The sequence below is a fragment of the Leptopilina boulardi genome, unplaced genomic scaffold (assembly GCF_019393585.1).
Source record: "Leptopilina boulardi isolate dan_hultmark-lab unplaced genomic scaffold, ZJU_Lbou_2.1 LbouV2_302, whole genome shotgun sequence".
Classification (NCBI taxonomy): Eukaryota; Metazoa; Arthropoda; class Insecta; order Hymenoptera; family Figitidae; genus Leptopilina; species Leptopilina boulardi.
In genome coordinates this window covers 938,089-958,185 of record NW_026137866.1, presented here as the reverse complement: position 1 = coordinate 958,185, position 20,097 = coordinate 938,089, and the positions used below count along the sequence as shown (strand labels likewise).

General features: G+C 23.6%; 1 protein-coding gene and 1 long non-coding RNA gene across 4 annotated transcripts in view; both read right to left on the bottom strand.

Moving 5' to 3' along the window:
* Nucleotides 1-9,679, bottom strand: part of LOC127282869 (protein TANC2) — a 42,918-nt gene extending 33,239 nt beyond the window's left edge. For 2 of the 3 annotated variants that reach the window (XM_051307420.1, XM_051307422.1), the window contains exon 1: nucleotides 9,540-9,679. In XM_051307420.1, coding sequence (XP_051163377.1) covers nucleotides 9,540-9,633 — 94 coding nt within the window. In that variant the 5' untranslated portion in view covers nucleotides 9,634-9,679. Of the gene's footprint in view, nucleotides 1-6,623; nucleotides 6,699-9,539 lie in introns of those variants that run through there. The other variant, XM_051307423.1, reaches the window with a different exon arrangement.
* An 8,737-nt stretch (nucleotides 9,680-18,416) lies between these two features.
* LOC127282880 (uncharacterized) lies at nucleotides 18,417-20,089 on the bottom strand. Its single transcript, XR_007843263.1, has 3 exons — nucleotides 19,656-20,089; nucleotides 19,177-19,566; nucleotides 18,417-18,820 (listed from the first exon to the last, which is right to left on the bottom strand). It is a non-coding gene; the product is annotated as an uncharacterized LOC127282880 (long non-coding RNA).
* Between the last annotated feature and the right edge of the window lie 8 nt (nucleotides 20,090-20,097).

Genomic DNA, 20,097 nt, shown 5'->3' with positions numbered 1-20,097 from the left:
TATAATAATAGACTCTATAATGACATTAAAAATCCGTCATTTAAAAAAAGAAATTAATTACATAATTATCGAGATAAAATAATTGTGTATATTAATTGACTAAATAAAGGTTTTTTAGGGTATTTCGGTTATAATTAACACTTTGGGACTATAATCATCATGACCTTATTAATGCAGATAATAGTAGAATTCGAATGTGATTATTAGCTGTAATTGCTATAATAGCTTTTATATAAAAAGTCTCATTATTCTAAATTATAGACTCCATTTTTAATAAGTAAATTTTTTGTTAAAACGTATCTTATATTTTGTTTTTCATTTAATTTAAAAAGAAATTTTTTTTTTTAATTAATACTGTGATGACAACAATTTTGTTAAAAATAAAAATAGAAAAATATGGAAACAATTATTTTTAACTGATATAATAATATTGAATGGAATTTTTTCCCCACATAAATTATCTATGAATAAATTTAATAAAATCATTAGTCTTCCTATAAATCACTGGAGGATCTCTTTACTCTAATAAATTATCTTCATTGCACCGCAAGATAAAACTGGTTGGAAATTGAAACTACAAATTCGACGACATTTCAAATTAATTATCATATATACGGAAATTAACGAGTCTCTTTTTTTCATATATACATATTATGTAAAAATAAAAATCGTCAGCATTAAATTAATTTCAGAGAAAAGAAAAATTATATAAAATCTGCGAAAAAATTATTCTTTGGAAAAATTTATAAATTCTTTTTTTTCGTTATTTAAATATAACGAAAAAGGGTTTTAGTGCGAAGAGGTAGAAAATGAATTTGCATTTTATTTGGAAAAGGGAAGAAGAGGTCAAAAGAAGCGATCTACTCTCCTCTCACCGGACGTGAACGAGAACCAAATACAAATTACAAAAGAATATAACTTTTTTTTATATATATTCACACACACACATGAATAAATGTATATGTAAAAATGTGTTGGGATAAATTCGAGGAGAGTGAGAGGTTTAAATATATATGTGTGTGAGACACGGTTTAAAAAAAAGTGGGCACCAAGAGAGGATGTAAGTCATTCATTTTACACATGCTGCAAGATGTTGACTAAATTTTTATATATGTATTATATATAAAAATACTCGAATTTGCAAACACATTTACAAAAAAAATTTTTGACTTTTTAATAAATATTCTATTAAAAAATAATTAATAAATAGAAATAAAATATTTCTATTAAAAAATAGAAAAAATAATTACAGGAGACTTGATTTTTTTTTAACCGCGTTAAAAGTGAATATGCGGGTAGGCGGATCAGGGATCTATACAGGGCCACATTTTGTAAGACATTTTGCCCACGCCAAACATCGGCAATTAAACGAATCCGGACATATTTATACTTTTTTTGTCATTATATGAAAGGAATGATCCGAGAGACCGATTCATATAAAAAAAAAGGACGGAGACACAACAAAGGGTTAATTTTTATTTTATTACAAAAAATTAATAAAAAAAAATAAATTTTGCAAAAATGAAATTTTTAATTTACAAATGGAAAGAAATAGCAATTTTAATTTAACAATTTTCTACTAGTTTGAAGACAATAGAAAAACAAACTTAAATTTTTTTTTTTTTATAATTGGCTAATTCGTTTTAATTTGTACGACTTTTGTATATTCGTAACAGGATCAAGTTTTTGTGTGACGCGAGCAGATGGTTTCTTTTTGCAAAGACGATGGCAAAAGATATTTATGGCATAAGATTTCATATATATATAAGGTTTCTCTTTTTTAATAAAACAAAATATAAAAAAAATGCTCTTCTGTCAAATTGTTACATTTCATTTACATAGAATTGTATTTATATTTTATATTTCTATATGTATATGAAAAACGTTAAATTTTTAAAATAAAAAAAAAAATAGAAACAAAAATTGAGATGAAAATAAATTTTTTTCACGATTCAAATTTTTGTCTTAATTTTTAAAAGAATTTGACCTTCATCTAGAGAAGAATCTAAATCCTTTTTCTTTAGTTATATAGAAAAAGGATCTTCGAAAAAAGTATCCTATTACGTAAACTGATGCTTTTGTCCTATTTTTCATAAACACAAGTAAAAAATTTTACGGTTTCACTTGCGTTATACATATTAAATTTGAAAATTTTAATAAAAAAAAAATTGTTTAAATAATTTCTAATTATAAAATTATATAAACATTTTTAATTATAAAATAATTTAAATATAATTTAAATCTAAATTTAAAAATTTTAATTATTAAAAATTTTTTTAAAATTATTATTTTTAATAAAAAAAAAATCGAGTTATATAATTCTTACTCTAAAATAATAATGGTAGTAAAATTCAATGATAGTTAAAATCTGTTTTTCTAACTTTTGGGTTAATTTAAAATGCTAAAAATGGAAATACAAAAAAAGTACGTTTGCAAAATTTTTGTCCCATTTTGTAATTTAAAAAAAAATTCTATATTAACGTTTTTTATTTGGGGTAAATAAAAGAATATATTTGACCGGAAACAGGATGTTGCAAAATTTTACTGCGTGCGCTACTGAAAAATAAATCAATTCTCGAAGAATGCGACAGTAGGAAATAATTTGCATTAGTTTAAAGATTCTACAATGTGTTCTAAGGACAATTGAATGCGTGGGCAATTTTAAGCGCGTTAAATCGTCTCGCCAATTGTAACTATATAGAAGACGATGGACCCTGATTATATGCCCACGTTTGCATTTCCTGTAGACTGAATATAATCTATTTAATTCCAATTACTCTCCAATATTTGCACACTCAAACTGATTTTTTCTATCTCATCACTAATTTTTTAAACATTTTTTTTTCTTTTTAAAGAAACAAATACTTATTTCTTTTGTAAATAAGCGAAAAAAATTTGCAAATGTAAGACTATATTGTATTTAAAAAATAATAAATATAAAAAATCGAAATTATTGGAAACAGTTAATAATGGTGAAAAAAAAGTTGCATAATCTATTTTTTTTTTTTTTTTGGCAGAAAAATATCAACACGAATTGTCTCGACCGTGAGAATTTCTTGGTTCAGACTGAGATTAATTGTAGGGATGCTGGAATAGTTTTTTACCGCCACGTCATCCAATCTTAAAAAGGTACGAGTTTAATTTTGGCAGACAGTCAGGAATCTAAAAGCACGCAGTGTATTTTTTCTATAAACCAATCAAAATACTCCAAACTCATTTCTCGAAAATCATATTATAACTCCGCGATAATTCTAAAGAAAAAAAAATTCTCTATTTAAAAAATGAATTAAAAAAAAAATGTTTCCATTTTTTGAATTTTTCTTCCTTTTTTAAAAATTTTTGTTTACCTCTTTTTTCTTTTTTATTTATATTTGATGTTAAAAAAAAAACCTCTTTGATTTTAATATGTTTATAATTGTTCAAAGAAAAATTTATAAATTCCATTTCATTGTCATTTTTTGAACTCTTTTATTATGCAATTTCGTTTGTCATCAAGAAAAACATAAATCTGGGGAAAAAAAAGGAAACAAATCCTTGACAAAGTGAATTTGATATTAATTTTCAGACCACGTATATCTCTCTTTGTCCTTGAAGTGCGAGAAATTTTAGAATTCCTCACACTTACGTGATGTCATTTCTACATTTCCAGGTACTTTAATTTTAATTTGAAGATATAGAAATGAGAACGAGATGAGAATTTTATTAAGAAGCTGATAATAATTTTAAAAAATTCAGACAAAAAAAAAAATTTCTATACTTAATTAAAAAGAAAGAGTAATTAAACAGGTCTTAATTAATAATTAATTAAATATTAAAACTTAAATAGAATATTATTAATATTTATTATTATTATTTATTTTATTTAAGTAGTATACTATTTAATTATTAATTTATTTATTTATTAATTAATAATAATAATGCCAAAAATTGTTTTTTAAATTTTAATATGGGTAGTAATTTTTAATAATTTTTTTATTTATTTACCGATCGATTTTGCAGATCTTTAATATGTAATTGGATTTTAAATTAAATTCCTAATAGGTCAATCATTCTCCGCGACCAGTATATCTGACAAGTTCAACGCACGTAGGTAGTTACGAGATCGAAGTGTATCGAGTATTGAATGATTGAAGAAAATGAATGAAACCAAGTGTTATTTAAATTTCAATATGTTAGATCTTATTTATTTAAAACAAAATTTTATTGCAAAAAACGAAATGGAGATTATATTTCTTAAAGTTATTTTTAGCCAATTATTATTGTATTATTTTCTATACAATAGAAATTTTTAATTTAAAATAATTTTTAATTTTAAATAATTTTTTTTTATATTCTTTAATTTTTTTTTTACTTTTTTTATTGTATAAATTTAAAACCTTTTTTTTACAATATAAAACTAATTAAACAGTGTATTATAAGGAAGAGAAAAGAGGTAAACATACAGGCTATATAAGAAATGATGAGTAAAAAAGAATACATTAGCAATATTTTATAAAAAGTGACACTTCTCGGATGTTTCTATACTCTTTCATTCAAAATGCATATAAGTGCGTAATCGAGTTTTATACGACAAACGCCGACGCAAAACTAGCCATTCATATGTTACTACAATGTGTGTGTGTATAGAGGTAATACGAAAAAAAAACTCTCTTCAGTTTAGTTCATTTACAAATATAAGACGATGGTGCAACATAATAATTTCCGCTTTATTCAAACCGGTGCGGGACATATATGCATTAACTGTCAATAGAATGAAAATTTATGACATTCTTTTCATCGCTATTTTCTATTCTTTTTTTTTTTTTTTTTACTTTTTTTCCCTCGAAAAATATATAATGATATAATATTTTATTTTTGAAAATTTAATTCTTTCCTTTAATTTTTTATTATGCCATAAATTAACCTCTTGACATTAGAGAATGAATTTTTAATTACTAAAATTTTTTAATTTTACTATACCATATATAAATTTTAACTATCATTGATTTTAATTACCATTAATTGTTATTTAATAACTTAATTAATAAATGAATAAATTAATCGTACAAGTGATTTATTTGTAACTAGTAAAAAAAATTTATTTTACTTAAATAATCTTATCCTTTACTATTATCAAATAACTATTTATTTGTATCAAATAATTATTACATTTGTATCAAATAATTATGTTTGAGTTAATTTGGTATTTGTTTCAAATACAGAAATTGTTGGTTCAAATAGAATTTATTTAATTCAAATAAAAATTATTTGGTTCAAGTAAATATTTATTTGATAATAGTCAAGTAATCGAGTATTTAAATCAAATAATTTTTTTTATAAATTGTTAAATAAATATTAAATTTAATTAATTAAATATTAATTTAACAATGGGATTTACAAAATATTAGTTAAAAATAATTTATTTTAATAATTTAATATTTAATATTTTAATAATTTATTTAATTAATTTTTATTTAATATAAATATAGTTAATGAAGTAATTTATGATTCCAACAAAATATATATTGTGTAAAATAGGAATTTTGTTTTTTTTTTTTCATTGCAATGCTGCACACACCTTCACTATATGTAATCTTATACGTATAGTTGCTTGAAAATCAACGGGATCAACGTGTGAAATCACGCGGGGTATGTTTCGCGTAGACACGTGGGCGGACTAGGGTTTCCGCTTTTATTCGACGGAACATGACTTACAAGACGCAGATTTTCATAGAAGATTACGTTATTACGATATGAAAAATGAAATTTATATTTTGCTCCTGCAACAACGATAAATTTACTGATTTTACAATATCAATGTTTTCGCGTACAAAAAAATTTTTTTTGGGAAATATTCCTACCTGAAATTTTACTCTATTTAACGCGGAAACTCTCACTCGGATTAATTTACATATAGTATTAAATTATTTCATATTCAAAAATAACCAAAAAAAATATTTTATAAATATAAAAATAATGTTTAATTATTTTTTTAAAATTATTATTAGTCCAAAAAGTAAATTTTTTTTATAGTAAAACTAAAAAAAATTCCAAATATTAAAATATTTTTTTGGTAGAAAATAATTATTTTTAATAAATATAATCTCTAACCTTAGACTCCATGATCTTAGCGAAATTATTGCGCGCTGTTCCTTATATTTACGTCTACACAGGTCAATACACGAATTGTAACTGATTTAATTATCTTTGAAATTTTATTACCTTTGGCTCAAAGTATACGCCCATTGTTGTTTAATAAACAAACAAATTGCGATGCACAGGTATAAAGGCAATAAAATTCCAAAATCCTTTCGGTAATATAATCTAAATTATTGTGAAACTAAAATTTTTCAATTTTACTTATTTATAAAATTTAAAATAATTTGAAACTATTTTTCAATTTAAATGAAAATTTTTCTTTTATATAAATTATAACATATGGTATTAAATTATTTCATGTTCAAAAATAACCGAAAAAAATATTTTATAAATATATGAATAATGTTTAATTATTTTTTTAAAATTATTATTATTAGTCCAAAAAGTAAATTTTTTTATAGTGAAACTAAAAAAAATTCCAAATATTAAAATATTTTTTTGGTAGATAATCAATAATTATTTTTAATAAATTTATAATCTCTAACCTTAGACTCCATGATCTTCGCGAAATTATTGCGCGCTGTTCCTTATATTTACGTCTACACAGGTCAATACACGAATTGTAACTGATTTAATTATCTTTGGAATTTTATTACCTTTTGGCTCAAGGTGTACGCCCATTGTAGTTTAATAAACAAACAAATTGCGATGCGCAGGTATAAAGGCAATAAAATTCCAAAATCCTTTCGGTAATATAATTTAAATTATTGTGAAACTAAAATTTTTCAATTTTACTTATTTATATAATTTAAAATAATTTGAAACTATTTTTCAATTTAAATGGAAAATTTTTCTTTTATATAAATTATATTTTTGTTTACATCCTCGTCCTATTTGTGAAAGTCATTATAATTGTTGAAAAATTTTATTTTATTTTTCCCGGTTAGAAAAAATTTTCAAAATTCTCAAATGATTCAGATATTGAGAAAAAAAATAGAAGCGAAATGAAATTGAGTTTTTCACTTTGGGAGGAAAAAAACTAATTTTTTTTTTTATTTTAAAGATAATAAATTTAAGAAATTTAGAGAGTATAATAATCAAATATGATAATCACTTTTCAGCATATAGAAAAGCGTAACGATGCCCCTTTCGCCGTTCAATTACAGCATATCGTAAAAAGTCTAAAACCAGGTTTTCTAGTTATCATATATATGTATATTCACAACCGATTGGCTATATGTGAAAAATAATAAAATCTGATTTCTACGTTTCAAAAATGAAGTCGCGAATGCGGATTAGAAATCACACTTGTTAGAAATAGAAAATATGAATAGTGATAATAATAAAAATATTTCACACATTACAGAAATAGAACAAAAGCCCGCAATACAATAATTTAATAATATATTTAAATTTAATAAAAAAATAATATATATACTAATAAATAATTATAATAATATTATTAATATATAACAATAATAATAATAATAATAAATTCCTGTGAAAAATTTTTTTGAAAATAATATTTAATTTTAAAAGAGTCGTTTTTTGAAAATTAATGCAAAATATAAAATTAATACAAAGAAACAAAATTATATAAAATAAAAGTCGAGTACGCAACTGATAAAGTTTCATCAATAATATGTATAATTTAATGAAGATGTTATTGATTCGTATAAATATGGAAAGTAAAAACTTCATATTGGAAAATTAATCAAAATGTTCAGTCGGCGCCAGTACCGATAAAACTAATCAAATACCTCACGATATAAAATGTCGAGGTTTCCCGAGTTTATCAATTTATACGTCTGAAGAAAACTACTTATTATAAAATTACAATATATATATATTTTTTTTTATAAATTAATACGCAATATGCAGATTGAAAAAAATTATGTTAATCAAATTATACATTTAGCTATACATTATATTATTTGCTTTTTATTAATTATTAGGCCTTTTTATTATTAAATTATAATTATATTATCATTGTATACTATTAATAATAAATTATTATTATTATTATTATTATTATTATTATTATTATTATTATGTATTTAAATTTATGTAATATAAATTTTGAATTAGTTTTAAAATTCAATAGACATTTTAGAGTTGTTTGCATTGATAAAATTGATAAGATCCCTTTTTTTCCTATTATACTTTCACAAACTGGATTTTTTCATATCGGTTCCAAAAAGAAAAAAAATGAGAAGAAAAATTATCATGTGAATCAGAAATGCAGTCGATAAGCTTTAAGAATATATATCGAATATTGTCACTGAATTAAGAAGAGTTGCGAATATTGGCATTTGAAAAGTCATATTATACTGATAACGATAAATACATTATCTATAATTCACGGTCAGTAAAATCAACATTATGTTAATATAACATATATTTTCCAATGAGTTGATAAAAACAATTTTGTCATATATTAAAAATTATGTATTTATTTTTTTTTTAAATTAGTAAATATAAAAAGAAATTTTAAAACTAAATTTTTTTTGGAAAAATAATTGAAAATTTTTATTATTATTTGTATTTCTGTATGTGTGAAATATTTATATTAAAATTGTCAAAATTTATAGAATATCGTTTTCTTTTTTGCCGAATTATGAGAATAAAAAATCGAAAAAAATAATTTTTAATTCTGTGAATTATAATACGGCTATTAAATTTAAATAAAAAAAAGGCGGATATCCGGATCAAGTTTTCTATCGATTTGCGTGGATTATGATAAAATATTTGACCCACTTATAAAAGTTGTGTAATTTTTGCTTAGATAAAGTCCATATGTACTCGCACGAGTCATCACTGCCAAAAACGGAATCTTACACTTTCAATATACTTTATCACTTGTAAACGCCTTCGCGTAACCTACATAAATGCGGTTACAGTATACAAAATCAATTCGGAAGTTAAGTGCGTACAAATTTCAGAAGTCATTTTATAACGTCATATTTTAAAATAGACTTATGTAATTCGCTAAAAAAAAATTTGATTTATAATTTTTAATTTCAATTTTTTGAAATTTATTCTATATTTAATTTCCAAATTCATCTAATTTTTAAATCATTTTGTTCACTAAAATTCTTGTTTTCGTTTTTTAAAGAATTAAATAATTTTATTAAGATTGGCGGATTATTTTTTTTAGACTTTCAATCAGACGCGACTGTTCGATTATAAAAATTCTAATTGACAATATTGTTCTTCCAAGAAGTTCTGATTAATTTAATTGATGATAAAACATTCAAACTTGTATATTCTATAATTATAAAATATTTTCATAAGGGAGATCAGTTATTCGCTTTTTTTTAAAAAAAAGAAAATAATATTTTACCACGTTATAAATTTTTGAATTCAATTTAAAAATATTTTTTATCTTAAAAAACAATTTTTTTAATTTTTAAAATATATTCCTATAAAAATGAAATTAAATTTAAAAATGAAACACTCACCATTATTGTAAATTTCTGCATTAACTAGTGTGTCCTCGTCTGTGTCTGGACTGAGAGAAACCGGTGTGTACACAAGGGAATCCCTAGATTTCATCTTGACACTCTGGATTTAGAAGCTCATTTAAAACATCACGTCCCGCCTGAAATTCAAGACCAAACATCAATTAAATTTATTTACAAAAAAAGGAATAGAGTGCATTTTTTTTTTATTATGAAAATATGATAAAAATAGTTTTACATTTGAAAACATAATTTAAATTTTTTCCTTTCATTGCAAGACTATTTTTTCTAAGAATAAATTTGAAAAAAATTATTTAAATCATATTTTTACATTGAAAAATTTTTAATTTATAAAAAGTTAATTTTTATTTCATTTATCAAACTGTAGATGATAAAAAATTTCAAGTGTTTTCTTCTCTACCGATAATCGGACTTTTATCATTAAATATTTGAAAAATTGTTTCTTTTTATTTATTTATATTTTAATTAAAAATTATTTTCTATTTTCTTTATATTAAAGACTTTTCTAAATTAAAATTTTTGTTGTAAAAAAAAAATCGTAGGTAAAAAAATATATAATTACTATGAAAAAAAACACATATTATCGAGTTAATTATGTATAAGTGAACGGCGTTTATTTTCCTTGATTTTTCAATAAAGAAATAAAGTAAAATATGTATTCGTATAATTAAGTCTCTTTCCCTCTTTTCATTTCGTTCTTTAGATCTGCGAATATCTGTCAAGAGTTTAATCGAGCTGTCATCTAGACTAACAGGGAGGGGAAGCAATGCTTTTTGTTCATATAGCTTTTTCTAAATAATCGCTTCCATCGCAAACTTCTCGTTCAAATTATAAAAGAGTTGAATTTTTCATTTCATTTTTCCAACAAAAATATTTTCACTTCATTATCCTTCATCGCTTATTACTTGTTCGCAAATATCTTCATTTATATCCAACAGCGTTAATTTATTCCATCACTTATTTTCTCTTATTTTAATTTTCTTTTTTTTAAATTTATTTCTTCTTCTTCAAATCCAATGTAAATATTCTTATTTTTTCTTTAATTTTTTTTAAACAATTTTTCTGTTTTGTCAAAAAAATTCGAATTTTCTTTGACGATTAATATAATGATTGATTTTTTTTTTCATCGATCGGTACAATGAACTTTCTATAGGTCACACTTTACATGATGATGAGTGCATTCACAGGTCGAGTTCTCGATTTACAAATCTATTTTCAGCGATACAACTGCCGCCGTCTCGACAGGACGCTAGACATCGTTATTCTTCCAAAAATTCAGGAACTAAAGGAAGTGGTGAACCTGGAAGCGTGACCAAAATCGTCGATATCCGACTTTTGTAAACAACTTGAAAGAAAAAGAATAACATTTGTCGAAAACTCGTAAATCCTCTCCGAACACTGAGAAAGGAAATTTACAATTATTTACAATATAAATAAAGTAGAGTAAAAAAAAAATATATATTATGAAACAAATTTTTCAAATTTGATAAATAAATAAATATTGAAATTAAAATTTTTTGCGTTCAATTAAACTTCTTCATTGTTCTGAAAATATTTTATCAGTGAAGAAGACAAAAAAATTTAATTAAAAAAAAAAAAAATTTCACAAAATTCTATAATTACAATTTTGTCTTTCAGGTTTTTTTGTTTAATCAAATTTTCACGTCTTTTTCAGATTTTCCAACTTTGAATTTGTTTCATCATCATAGAAGAGAAAAAATTTATTGGAGAGAAAATTTGAAATTTTTTTTTATCTAAAAATACAATTTCCATGGGTTTGTAGGTTTTTCGAGACCCACAAATGAATTCGGGTCGTTTACTCTATTCTCTTAGGATAATTACGCGACGGAAGAAAGATAAAGAGGGAAAGAAGAATCAGTCTATTCTTAGAGATCATTTCACTCGGCAAAGCTGAGCTACTTTTTTTTTTTTTTTTTTATTTTTTCCATTGGAAGAAATTATTTTTGTTCGGAAACAAGTACTTAAATTATACCCTAAAGGATCCAGTGATTGATGTGTCGTTAAGTTATCAAAATTTATTATTAAACGAAAAAGAAAATTTGATTTTAATATCAATTTGCCATACAGGAAATTGTCTTTACAAAAACACAATTATCAAAAAATTAAAAATTGATTTCTATTAAAATTTTCTATTTGAAAATTGTTATTTTCATTTCTTAAAAAATCGCGAAGAAAAAAATTTAAATAAATTTAAATTATATTAAAGAAATTAATTCAGAAAAAAAATCATTAAAATTGATATAAATTCTCAAAAATAGAAACATCTGCTTCCAAGAAAGACGAAAGAAAGGAAATTGCTCTGGTATTAAAAAAGAAATGCAAAAATAATATCTAAAAAAAAAAAAGAAGAAATATTGAAGAAAGAATAACCATATGGAAGAGTAGCAAAAGTAAATCTACAAACCCTTTTGGCCCTGGTCTAAATTCGGTGAGAGTTAAAACGCTGCCAGTGTAAAGTCCTCGAATGTTCGCGGGGGGTCGTGCGACATTTATCCCGCATATATACAAGTTGAATGAACTTTGAACCAAAAGTTTTAAAAAAAATTTTCATACTAATGAAAAAGAAGAAAAATACAGAGAGAAAAAAATCTGTCCGAAATCATCAAAAAAAATTGTCTCCCTATACTAATCTCTCATCCTCCGTTTCCTTCTTTTTTTTTTTTTCTTCTTTCTAACATTTTCTCTAAATCTCCTTTTTCCGTATATTAGAGTTTACTTAATTCTCCTTTTGGAATACTATGCATGAAGATTGTAATGCGGATTGAATTTTTGAAATGAAAGAGCACGTGCATGCTGATGCAAGTAAAAGACACGGGCCACATCATCAACAGGAAGGACACGTTCCTCCCATTGGGGAGAAAACGATCTCTGAAGGGGAAACGATAACTGTTCGCAAAGGGTGTGCAGTTGTTCCCAAAAAAGTCGCAAGTTAAAAATAGATCGCAAACGATGAGCTTGACGATAAATCCTTCCGAATCATTAAAATTGTCCAATTTTCGCGTAAATTTGACAATTTTTTTTTCCTTTTTTAACTCTTATTTTCTTCAAAAATCTTTTTAATCATTTCTAATTTTTTTCATTCAATTAAGTTTTTCCTCAATTTACCTAAAATGTATCAAAATAAATCATTAATCATTTTTTACAATGTAAAAAAAAAAATTTTTATAAAATATACTTAAGAAACAAAATTTTAAATATTCTTTTTGGATCCAAGGAAAAATTTATATAATAAAAAATATTTCTTCAATAATTTCAAATTAAGTATACTAATTTTTATTATTAATAATTTTTGTTATTGTCCCATAATAATAAATTTGTTTGGGAAAATATTTATTTTATTTATTGAAAAAAATTATAAATTTATTGAAATAAAATATTAGTTTTGAAATAATTAAATATTTAATATTAATTTTTAAATAAATTATAAAATAATTAATTACAAATATGAAGAAAAATAAAATCGATGTCGATTTGAAAAAAAAATAAATATAGCTTTTCAGGATTTCAATAAAACATTATATGAAAAAAGAAATGTAATTTAAAAGTTCCAAAAATACAAAATATTTCCAAAAGAGCAGCAGCTGCATTAGATGACAACCTAAATCATGAAAATTGAATCCTTAGTAATAAAAGTTTTGCTCTTAAATTTCTTCAAGCACTTTCATCTCTAATCCAGAAAAAGTGATATAGCGAAGACAGATGAAGGGGATCTAATACACTGAAAGCTCAACTTCCGGTTTTCTCTGCTGGGGTTAAATTACTCAGAAATTCCGATTTTATTATTCAAAATGCATACAAATTAAAAAAAGATTCATTAAATTTGTGAATAATTAAAAGTATAAAACAATAATAATAATTAATATTATTATCATAACAATAATAATTATTAATAATTATAAAGTTAATATTTATAATATTCCACTTTAAAAAGCAAATCCGGTTTGACAATTAACATGCACGAAATCAGTAGCAAAATTTAAATTATAATTAATTAAGCGTCAAATGTAATTAAGAAAATAGAAAAAGGCTAATTGTGTTTTTTTTTAAATGCAATATTTTTCATTAATTTTGACAAGTGGACAAGTTGGAAAATTTAGGATAAAAATTTTGTGAGTATATATAAATAAATTTTGTAGGTGTCGATATTGCGATAAGTGCAATAATTCTTCACATGAAGCTGTTTTCCTTGACTTGAGCATGCAAGAATAATATCTAGATTTTATAAGCTTCAATCTCTCGAGTCACGCCCTGAGCAATAGTTGTAATATATCGTGTCCTCGAGAATCGAAATTTAATTGCAAATTTGATGCTCATGCATATGTTAAAACCATAATTTTTACATATATATACACATATATAGTAATTATTGCCATATATTCCTCCAACTATTTCAAACTAATTACGATACGAACATTCTCGATTTTTACTTAATTACATATATACTTATTTTACTGAGATTTTATCTTATATTTTTTAAAAGAAATTAAATTTTTATACTTATTTATGTAAATAATATAATAACAATTGCATAATTATAAAAAAAAACAAAATACCTTTCGTTATATTTGAAGGTTATGTTCTTTTGACTTTTAGATGACGACACAAAATCTTTGCAATTTCCACGACATCAGCGAATTTGATTATTGTTAATAATTTCTTGATACATTGAGTATATATAGACACCATAAATGATTATTTTTAACTTTTTAAAATTACTTTTTAATCGTTTCATTTTGACCAAGTGACTGATAAACCAACGCTCACCACACGTTGTGCAATATTTTTGCGCGACTATGGCGCTCCTAGAGTGTAATTGTCGAACTAAAAACCGTTAAATTCGAAAATTGAAATTTCATCCAATTTAAAAATTTGAAATTAAATTGACGGCAATTTAAAATATTAATAATGTTATTAAAAATAATAATAACAACAAATGTTAATAAAATAACATTAATAATAATAACAAATATTAATAAAATATTTAAATTTTATTGAAAGGTTTTTGGCGGCAAAAAAATTAATTTAATTGGCTGTAGGAAAATGTTGATTTCCGGCCGGGAATTAAATTAAATTTAAAAATTAGTTTTTTAATACATCATTGTATATTATAATTAAATTAATAGATTGTTAAAATCATAATTGAAAAAAATTTCAAATTCACTTTTAAAAATGTAAAGTGTATGTATTTCTGTATAAGTGAAACTCTAATTTGTCCGAAAAAGATATAGTCTAGAGGATGTTTAAAAACAAAAGTATTTAATGCAACAGCACATTCTGAGACAGAACGGAAGAAAATCAACAGGAATGTAAAAAAGTTTACCGGACTCGAAATAGCAACGTGGTGTCGACTTGAAGTTCCTTTGCGTTCCTCTCGACTGATTTCGAGCAAATTTTTTTTTTCTTCCTTCCGAGAATTAAGAACAGCTTCCACGAACTTGAAACACAATTTTCCAAAAAAAGTTCCGACTTTCAAATAATATCAAAACACTTTTTTTCCACTTGTCAATTTTCTTTTTTATAATTAAATTAATTTTGATTAACTATTTTTTTAATTCACTATAATGCGGTTGTTCACACAATTGTCTGTAAACAATAAATAAATTCTCATAAATTTCTTAATAAAGTCTTTCAGAGAAACTTTATAATAACTTGGAAAATGAGAATTAAGCGATAAAAAATAAATTGGAATTGTGTATATTAAATAATGGTAATAAAACTGACGGGGAAATAAATATTAAACGATAATTAATAATAAATAAATAATTTAAGGGCGTAAAACGCGAGGAATGGGGCAAGTCGAAAGAGAGAAGAAAATTACTATTTGAAACCGTCTAATACGTTTACTCGTCGACGGACTTTGAACGACTGCACCACGTTTCTTGGATAAATCTTAGACGAAAGCTCTCTTTGCACCCTCTTTCTCTCACTCAAAAAAGTTTTTTCTTCATTTTTTCCAAGACTCGTGCGCGGCGACAGTCAAGAAAAAAAGGGGAGGAGGGCACGAGTCACACAATGTCTCCTTCATTCCCCTATATATATATATATATATATATATATATATATATATATATATATATATTTTTTTTTTTTTTTCTTAAATTTTTTCCAATTTTTTTTACATCGCGCTCTTTTCCATTTTTTTTTTCTGAAGAGGTTTACTTAACCGGGCCCTTTAGACCCTTAGCTTCCTTTTTGGAGTGAAATTATATTTAAAGCTATTGCTAACGACTTGAACTTGTCATTTTTTCATCTCATCAACTCGCTGGCATTCATTTATAGAAATGTATAAAGTTTCTAAAATTTCAAAAGTTCATATAACTTTTGATAAGAAACATATTGTTTGATGAAAAAAAAACTCATCTTTCATCTCCGGAAAAATGATACATTTTGATGTCTTTCTTTCTTTTCTTATATCACTTTTCGTTGTTTTTTTAAAATATTACTTTTAGAAATTTGAGAAAGTGATTTTTATTTTTAATTCCGAAATTCGAACACATCCTGAAATCAAAGTCAAGAAATAAATAATTTATAATTGATTTTTAAATCATAATTGCAAAATTTTTATTATCACCATATAATAATAAATCAGGCTTTTTGAAAATGGAACAAAAAAAATCGCTGTTCAGAAATGGTAAAAAATTATCCATTTAAAGAAACAAAAATCTGCTCTTTTTTAGTAAAATAAATTTTAATAAACGATTTTCTATTTTATTTAATAACGAAAATTTTTCTGGAATTTTCAAAAAGCCTAAAAGATACCAATTCACCCATTTTGTAAAATAATTTTATTTTAGCTAGTTAACAATCTCTCTCGCCATGAAAAAAAATTATATTAATATTTTTCAAGCTCGAGAGGATATGAAAAAGCAAAATATGTATAAGATATAAATAAATCAAATGTCACCGAACCATTGTTACTCTCTAGTTAAATTTTCTTCAGGCAAAAAATTCAATATAAAAACAATTTATATTTTACTAAAATTTGGAATATTAATCGAATTTTTAATGTAAAAAATATGTTTTGAATTTTTTTTTTATTATTAAAATAAATAATATTATTAATACTAAACTTTTTGATAAATTTTGAATCTCTTTTCCAATTATTTTAATTCATCTTTTTGAAGAAAATAAAGAACTCGCGGAATTTAAAGTGCCTCTAAATTTACAGATATACAAAATAATAATGAAATAGAGATTAAATTTTTTTCTGCTCTGAAGAAAATTGACAATTTCAATAAACATTCATAACTCTCGTTTCTCGTGAATTTCCGACTCTCAAAGAATCATCATGAGGAAAAGCGAAAGTTTCTTAAAACAAAAAAAAAATATATATCAGTCTGTACTTATTTTCGGTGAAAAAAATAATCGGAAATTTATAGTCATTCGATAAATACACACACGAACGCTATAAATCACAATTCTGTGAAATTTTGCAAAAACTCGAGTCACTTAATAATATTTGAAAGCATTCTTTTTTTATAACTGTTTGGCAGAATGACGAAAAGACCGATTATAAAAATTTTCAATAAATATTTTTTCTCCAAAGAAGTAAAAACAATTTTGACAAATAGCTGACATGATAAAATACTATTTTATACTAATTTTATACTGTTTTATCAATCATTTTTGAAATCAATTTTAAATTAAAGTAAATTTTGAATTTAAAAAATTTTTAAATTAAATATGTTGAACGTCATTTGTTTTTTTCATATGAAAAAAATAATTAAAATAATAAATTTTGTTGAATTGTAAACGATAAACCTGATGTTTTCGAGAATGTTTCAGAAAAGCTTCCATCATTGACTCAAGAAAAATTAATTATTCAGCAAATGTGCATATTTATGAAATTCTGCTTGTCTTTGTAAACTGGACCCCAAGCACCGTATTTATTATCCTTATTCTGTTGTTGTGTAGACTGCGATCTTTGTTGACTACCAGAAGGACTTGTAGTTTTTTCTTTCCTGGGAAAAATTTTTTATGTGTTAGTTTTTCCATTACGTAATTTTATCATCGACACTCCTATCTTTTTTAAATCTTTTACAAAAAGAATTTACTAGCATATGTACTTAGTAATGTAATTATTTAAAATTCTAAATACAATTAAGTTTTTTAAATAAAATTTTGAGATTAAAAAAAAAATAGAAACTTACTTGATTTCTTTGAACGGTCCCTTAATTTGGGAATCGGCATATCTTCCGTGGACCATTTTTTAAAAATATATTTTCAATTATTTATATTGTAATTATCGATTTTTAGTTTTCTGAATTTTTTTTTTTAAATTGATTAATGCTTTTCAGAGCAGTATCAATGGTTCGGAAGCAGCTCAGTAATTTATTTAATTTTAATTGATATTGCGATTGCTGCTTTCGCAATTTCCAGAGATTTTTTGAAATACTGGAATAAAAAATATTTTTTTAAAAATAATTTTCAACAATAAATAAATTAATTAATATGTTTAGCGTATAGTCGAAATTTAATTCTTCAAAACTTACCCTATGGCACGTGATGTAAGTGAACTAAAACCAATAATTCTAAACGGTTTCCAGAATTACCACGTCGACTCCCTTTGCGTGTCCGAAGATTCTTGGCTAGTCTAAATTACAAAAATTAATTACAAATCATTATTAATAACAAAAGGCATTTAATTTTAATTAATAGGAAGAAAAAAAATGATTGTAACAATTCTAATAAATTGTTGTATTTTAAAATAGATATAATTTCCTTTTTTTAATTTTTTAAAAAAGAACCTGTTCTTTTTTGTTTCTTAATTCTCACCTGATACTTGGTAAAAACGTTGCTGAATTGCCTTGACAGTCTAAAACCTTGCACCTCATGGACACATAAGTATACGAAATTCTTAGTGTCGATAAAAAATAAAAATCATTAATTAATCAATCACGTTTTGTGTTAAAGTGTCACTGATAAATTTCCAATTGAATTGTAATTTAAACTTCCCTCATCCAATTGTTTAATGCAATTTTGAAATGAACTCACACTGTCAACCTCAGGTAGAGGACTACGAATCTTCCGGTGATTCCTGTGGCTTTTACAAAGCTCCCTTCACCTGCAATCCCTCCCATATTCTCTTCATTATTAGAATAAAAGTGGGGATTTTATGCTTTCTATATATATTTTTTTTATTTTATCAAATCTTCTATTATCTTTAGAAATTTTTAAAAAGAAAAAACACATTGTCATTTTGCATTTTGGAAAATTTCTTCCTTCCCAAACGTAGAAATCTGAAAACTTAAAAAATTTAGAATAAGAATAATTTTTAATTGCGAAGTATTTACGTGACTTGTGTCAGGAAAATTAAATCAAAGAGGAAAAAAAATACGAAAATATTTTTATGTCAACAATGATTCAAGAATTATCCAAAACATGATTCTAATTTTTATTATGAAGAAAATAATTTTTAAAATAAGAGAAAAAAAACGTAAAATAAATTCGCTAACAGTTGTAATAGAAACTTTGTAGTTTCTTTGAAATCAAAATCATTTACATTTTTCTAAACCGGTTTTGTAGCTTTTAATATTGTAAATGAAAATTCTAAATTACACAAAATTTATTAATATTAAAAGTTTTAAATATTTACCCTCTTGATAATATTAAATAAAATCTTTTACTCTTATTTTTCCCATAATTTAAAACTGAAAATTATTTTTTATTTTTATAAGAAAAATTATCAGTCTTTTTCCATTATTAATTTGACGAATTTCCAAAAAAGATTTTGAAAATTCAAAAACTGAAGTTACTGAACTTGAAATTAGTTTCCTGTTTGCAAAATTGCATTTGTTTGTTTACAAAGGATATTAAACAATATTTTTTCGATGTTAAAAGATAATTTATACATCAAGAAATAACTTGCAGTTAAGGTAAACTAGAATCTGATGCAACCAAGTTGGGAGTGTCATCAGATGCGATATTTGCATATGTTTGCAATATTTTAGATGTAAAAATTTGTGTCCGTTATTAAAAATTTCACCTGAAATCAAGAAAATATGAAAAAATTAAAAAAATTAAATTATTTTAGTTGATTTTCCAAAAAAAAAATTTGCAAATTAGTTAACTTACATGAATTTATTTTCACTGCATTCAATGTAGTAACTGTGGAATCTAAGAAATTAAAATAAAAAAAAAGAAAACAGAAACAGTAAAATAAAAAAAAATATAAAAAAAATAAATATAATGATTAATAAATAAAAATGAAAATTTAAGAAATAAAATTAAATGTATTTCAAAAATAGTAAGAAGTTAAATACTTTAATATACCTCATTTAAAAAAAAACCATTAAGTAAAATTGAATATTCAATTCACTACAATGTATAGCGAATGATAAAGTAACAAAAAAAAAATTATGCAAAATCTTTAGAATACAAAAATTTCAGAAAAAATCCTTTTATTACAAAATGATTTTTTTCTTAAATTTCCATAAAAATTTTAAAATTAAAATTTCAATTAAAATAATTACTTTAAAAAATAATTAAAATATGTAAGGTAGAAGCTGAAATTGAA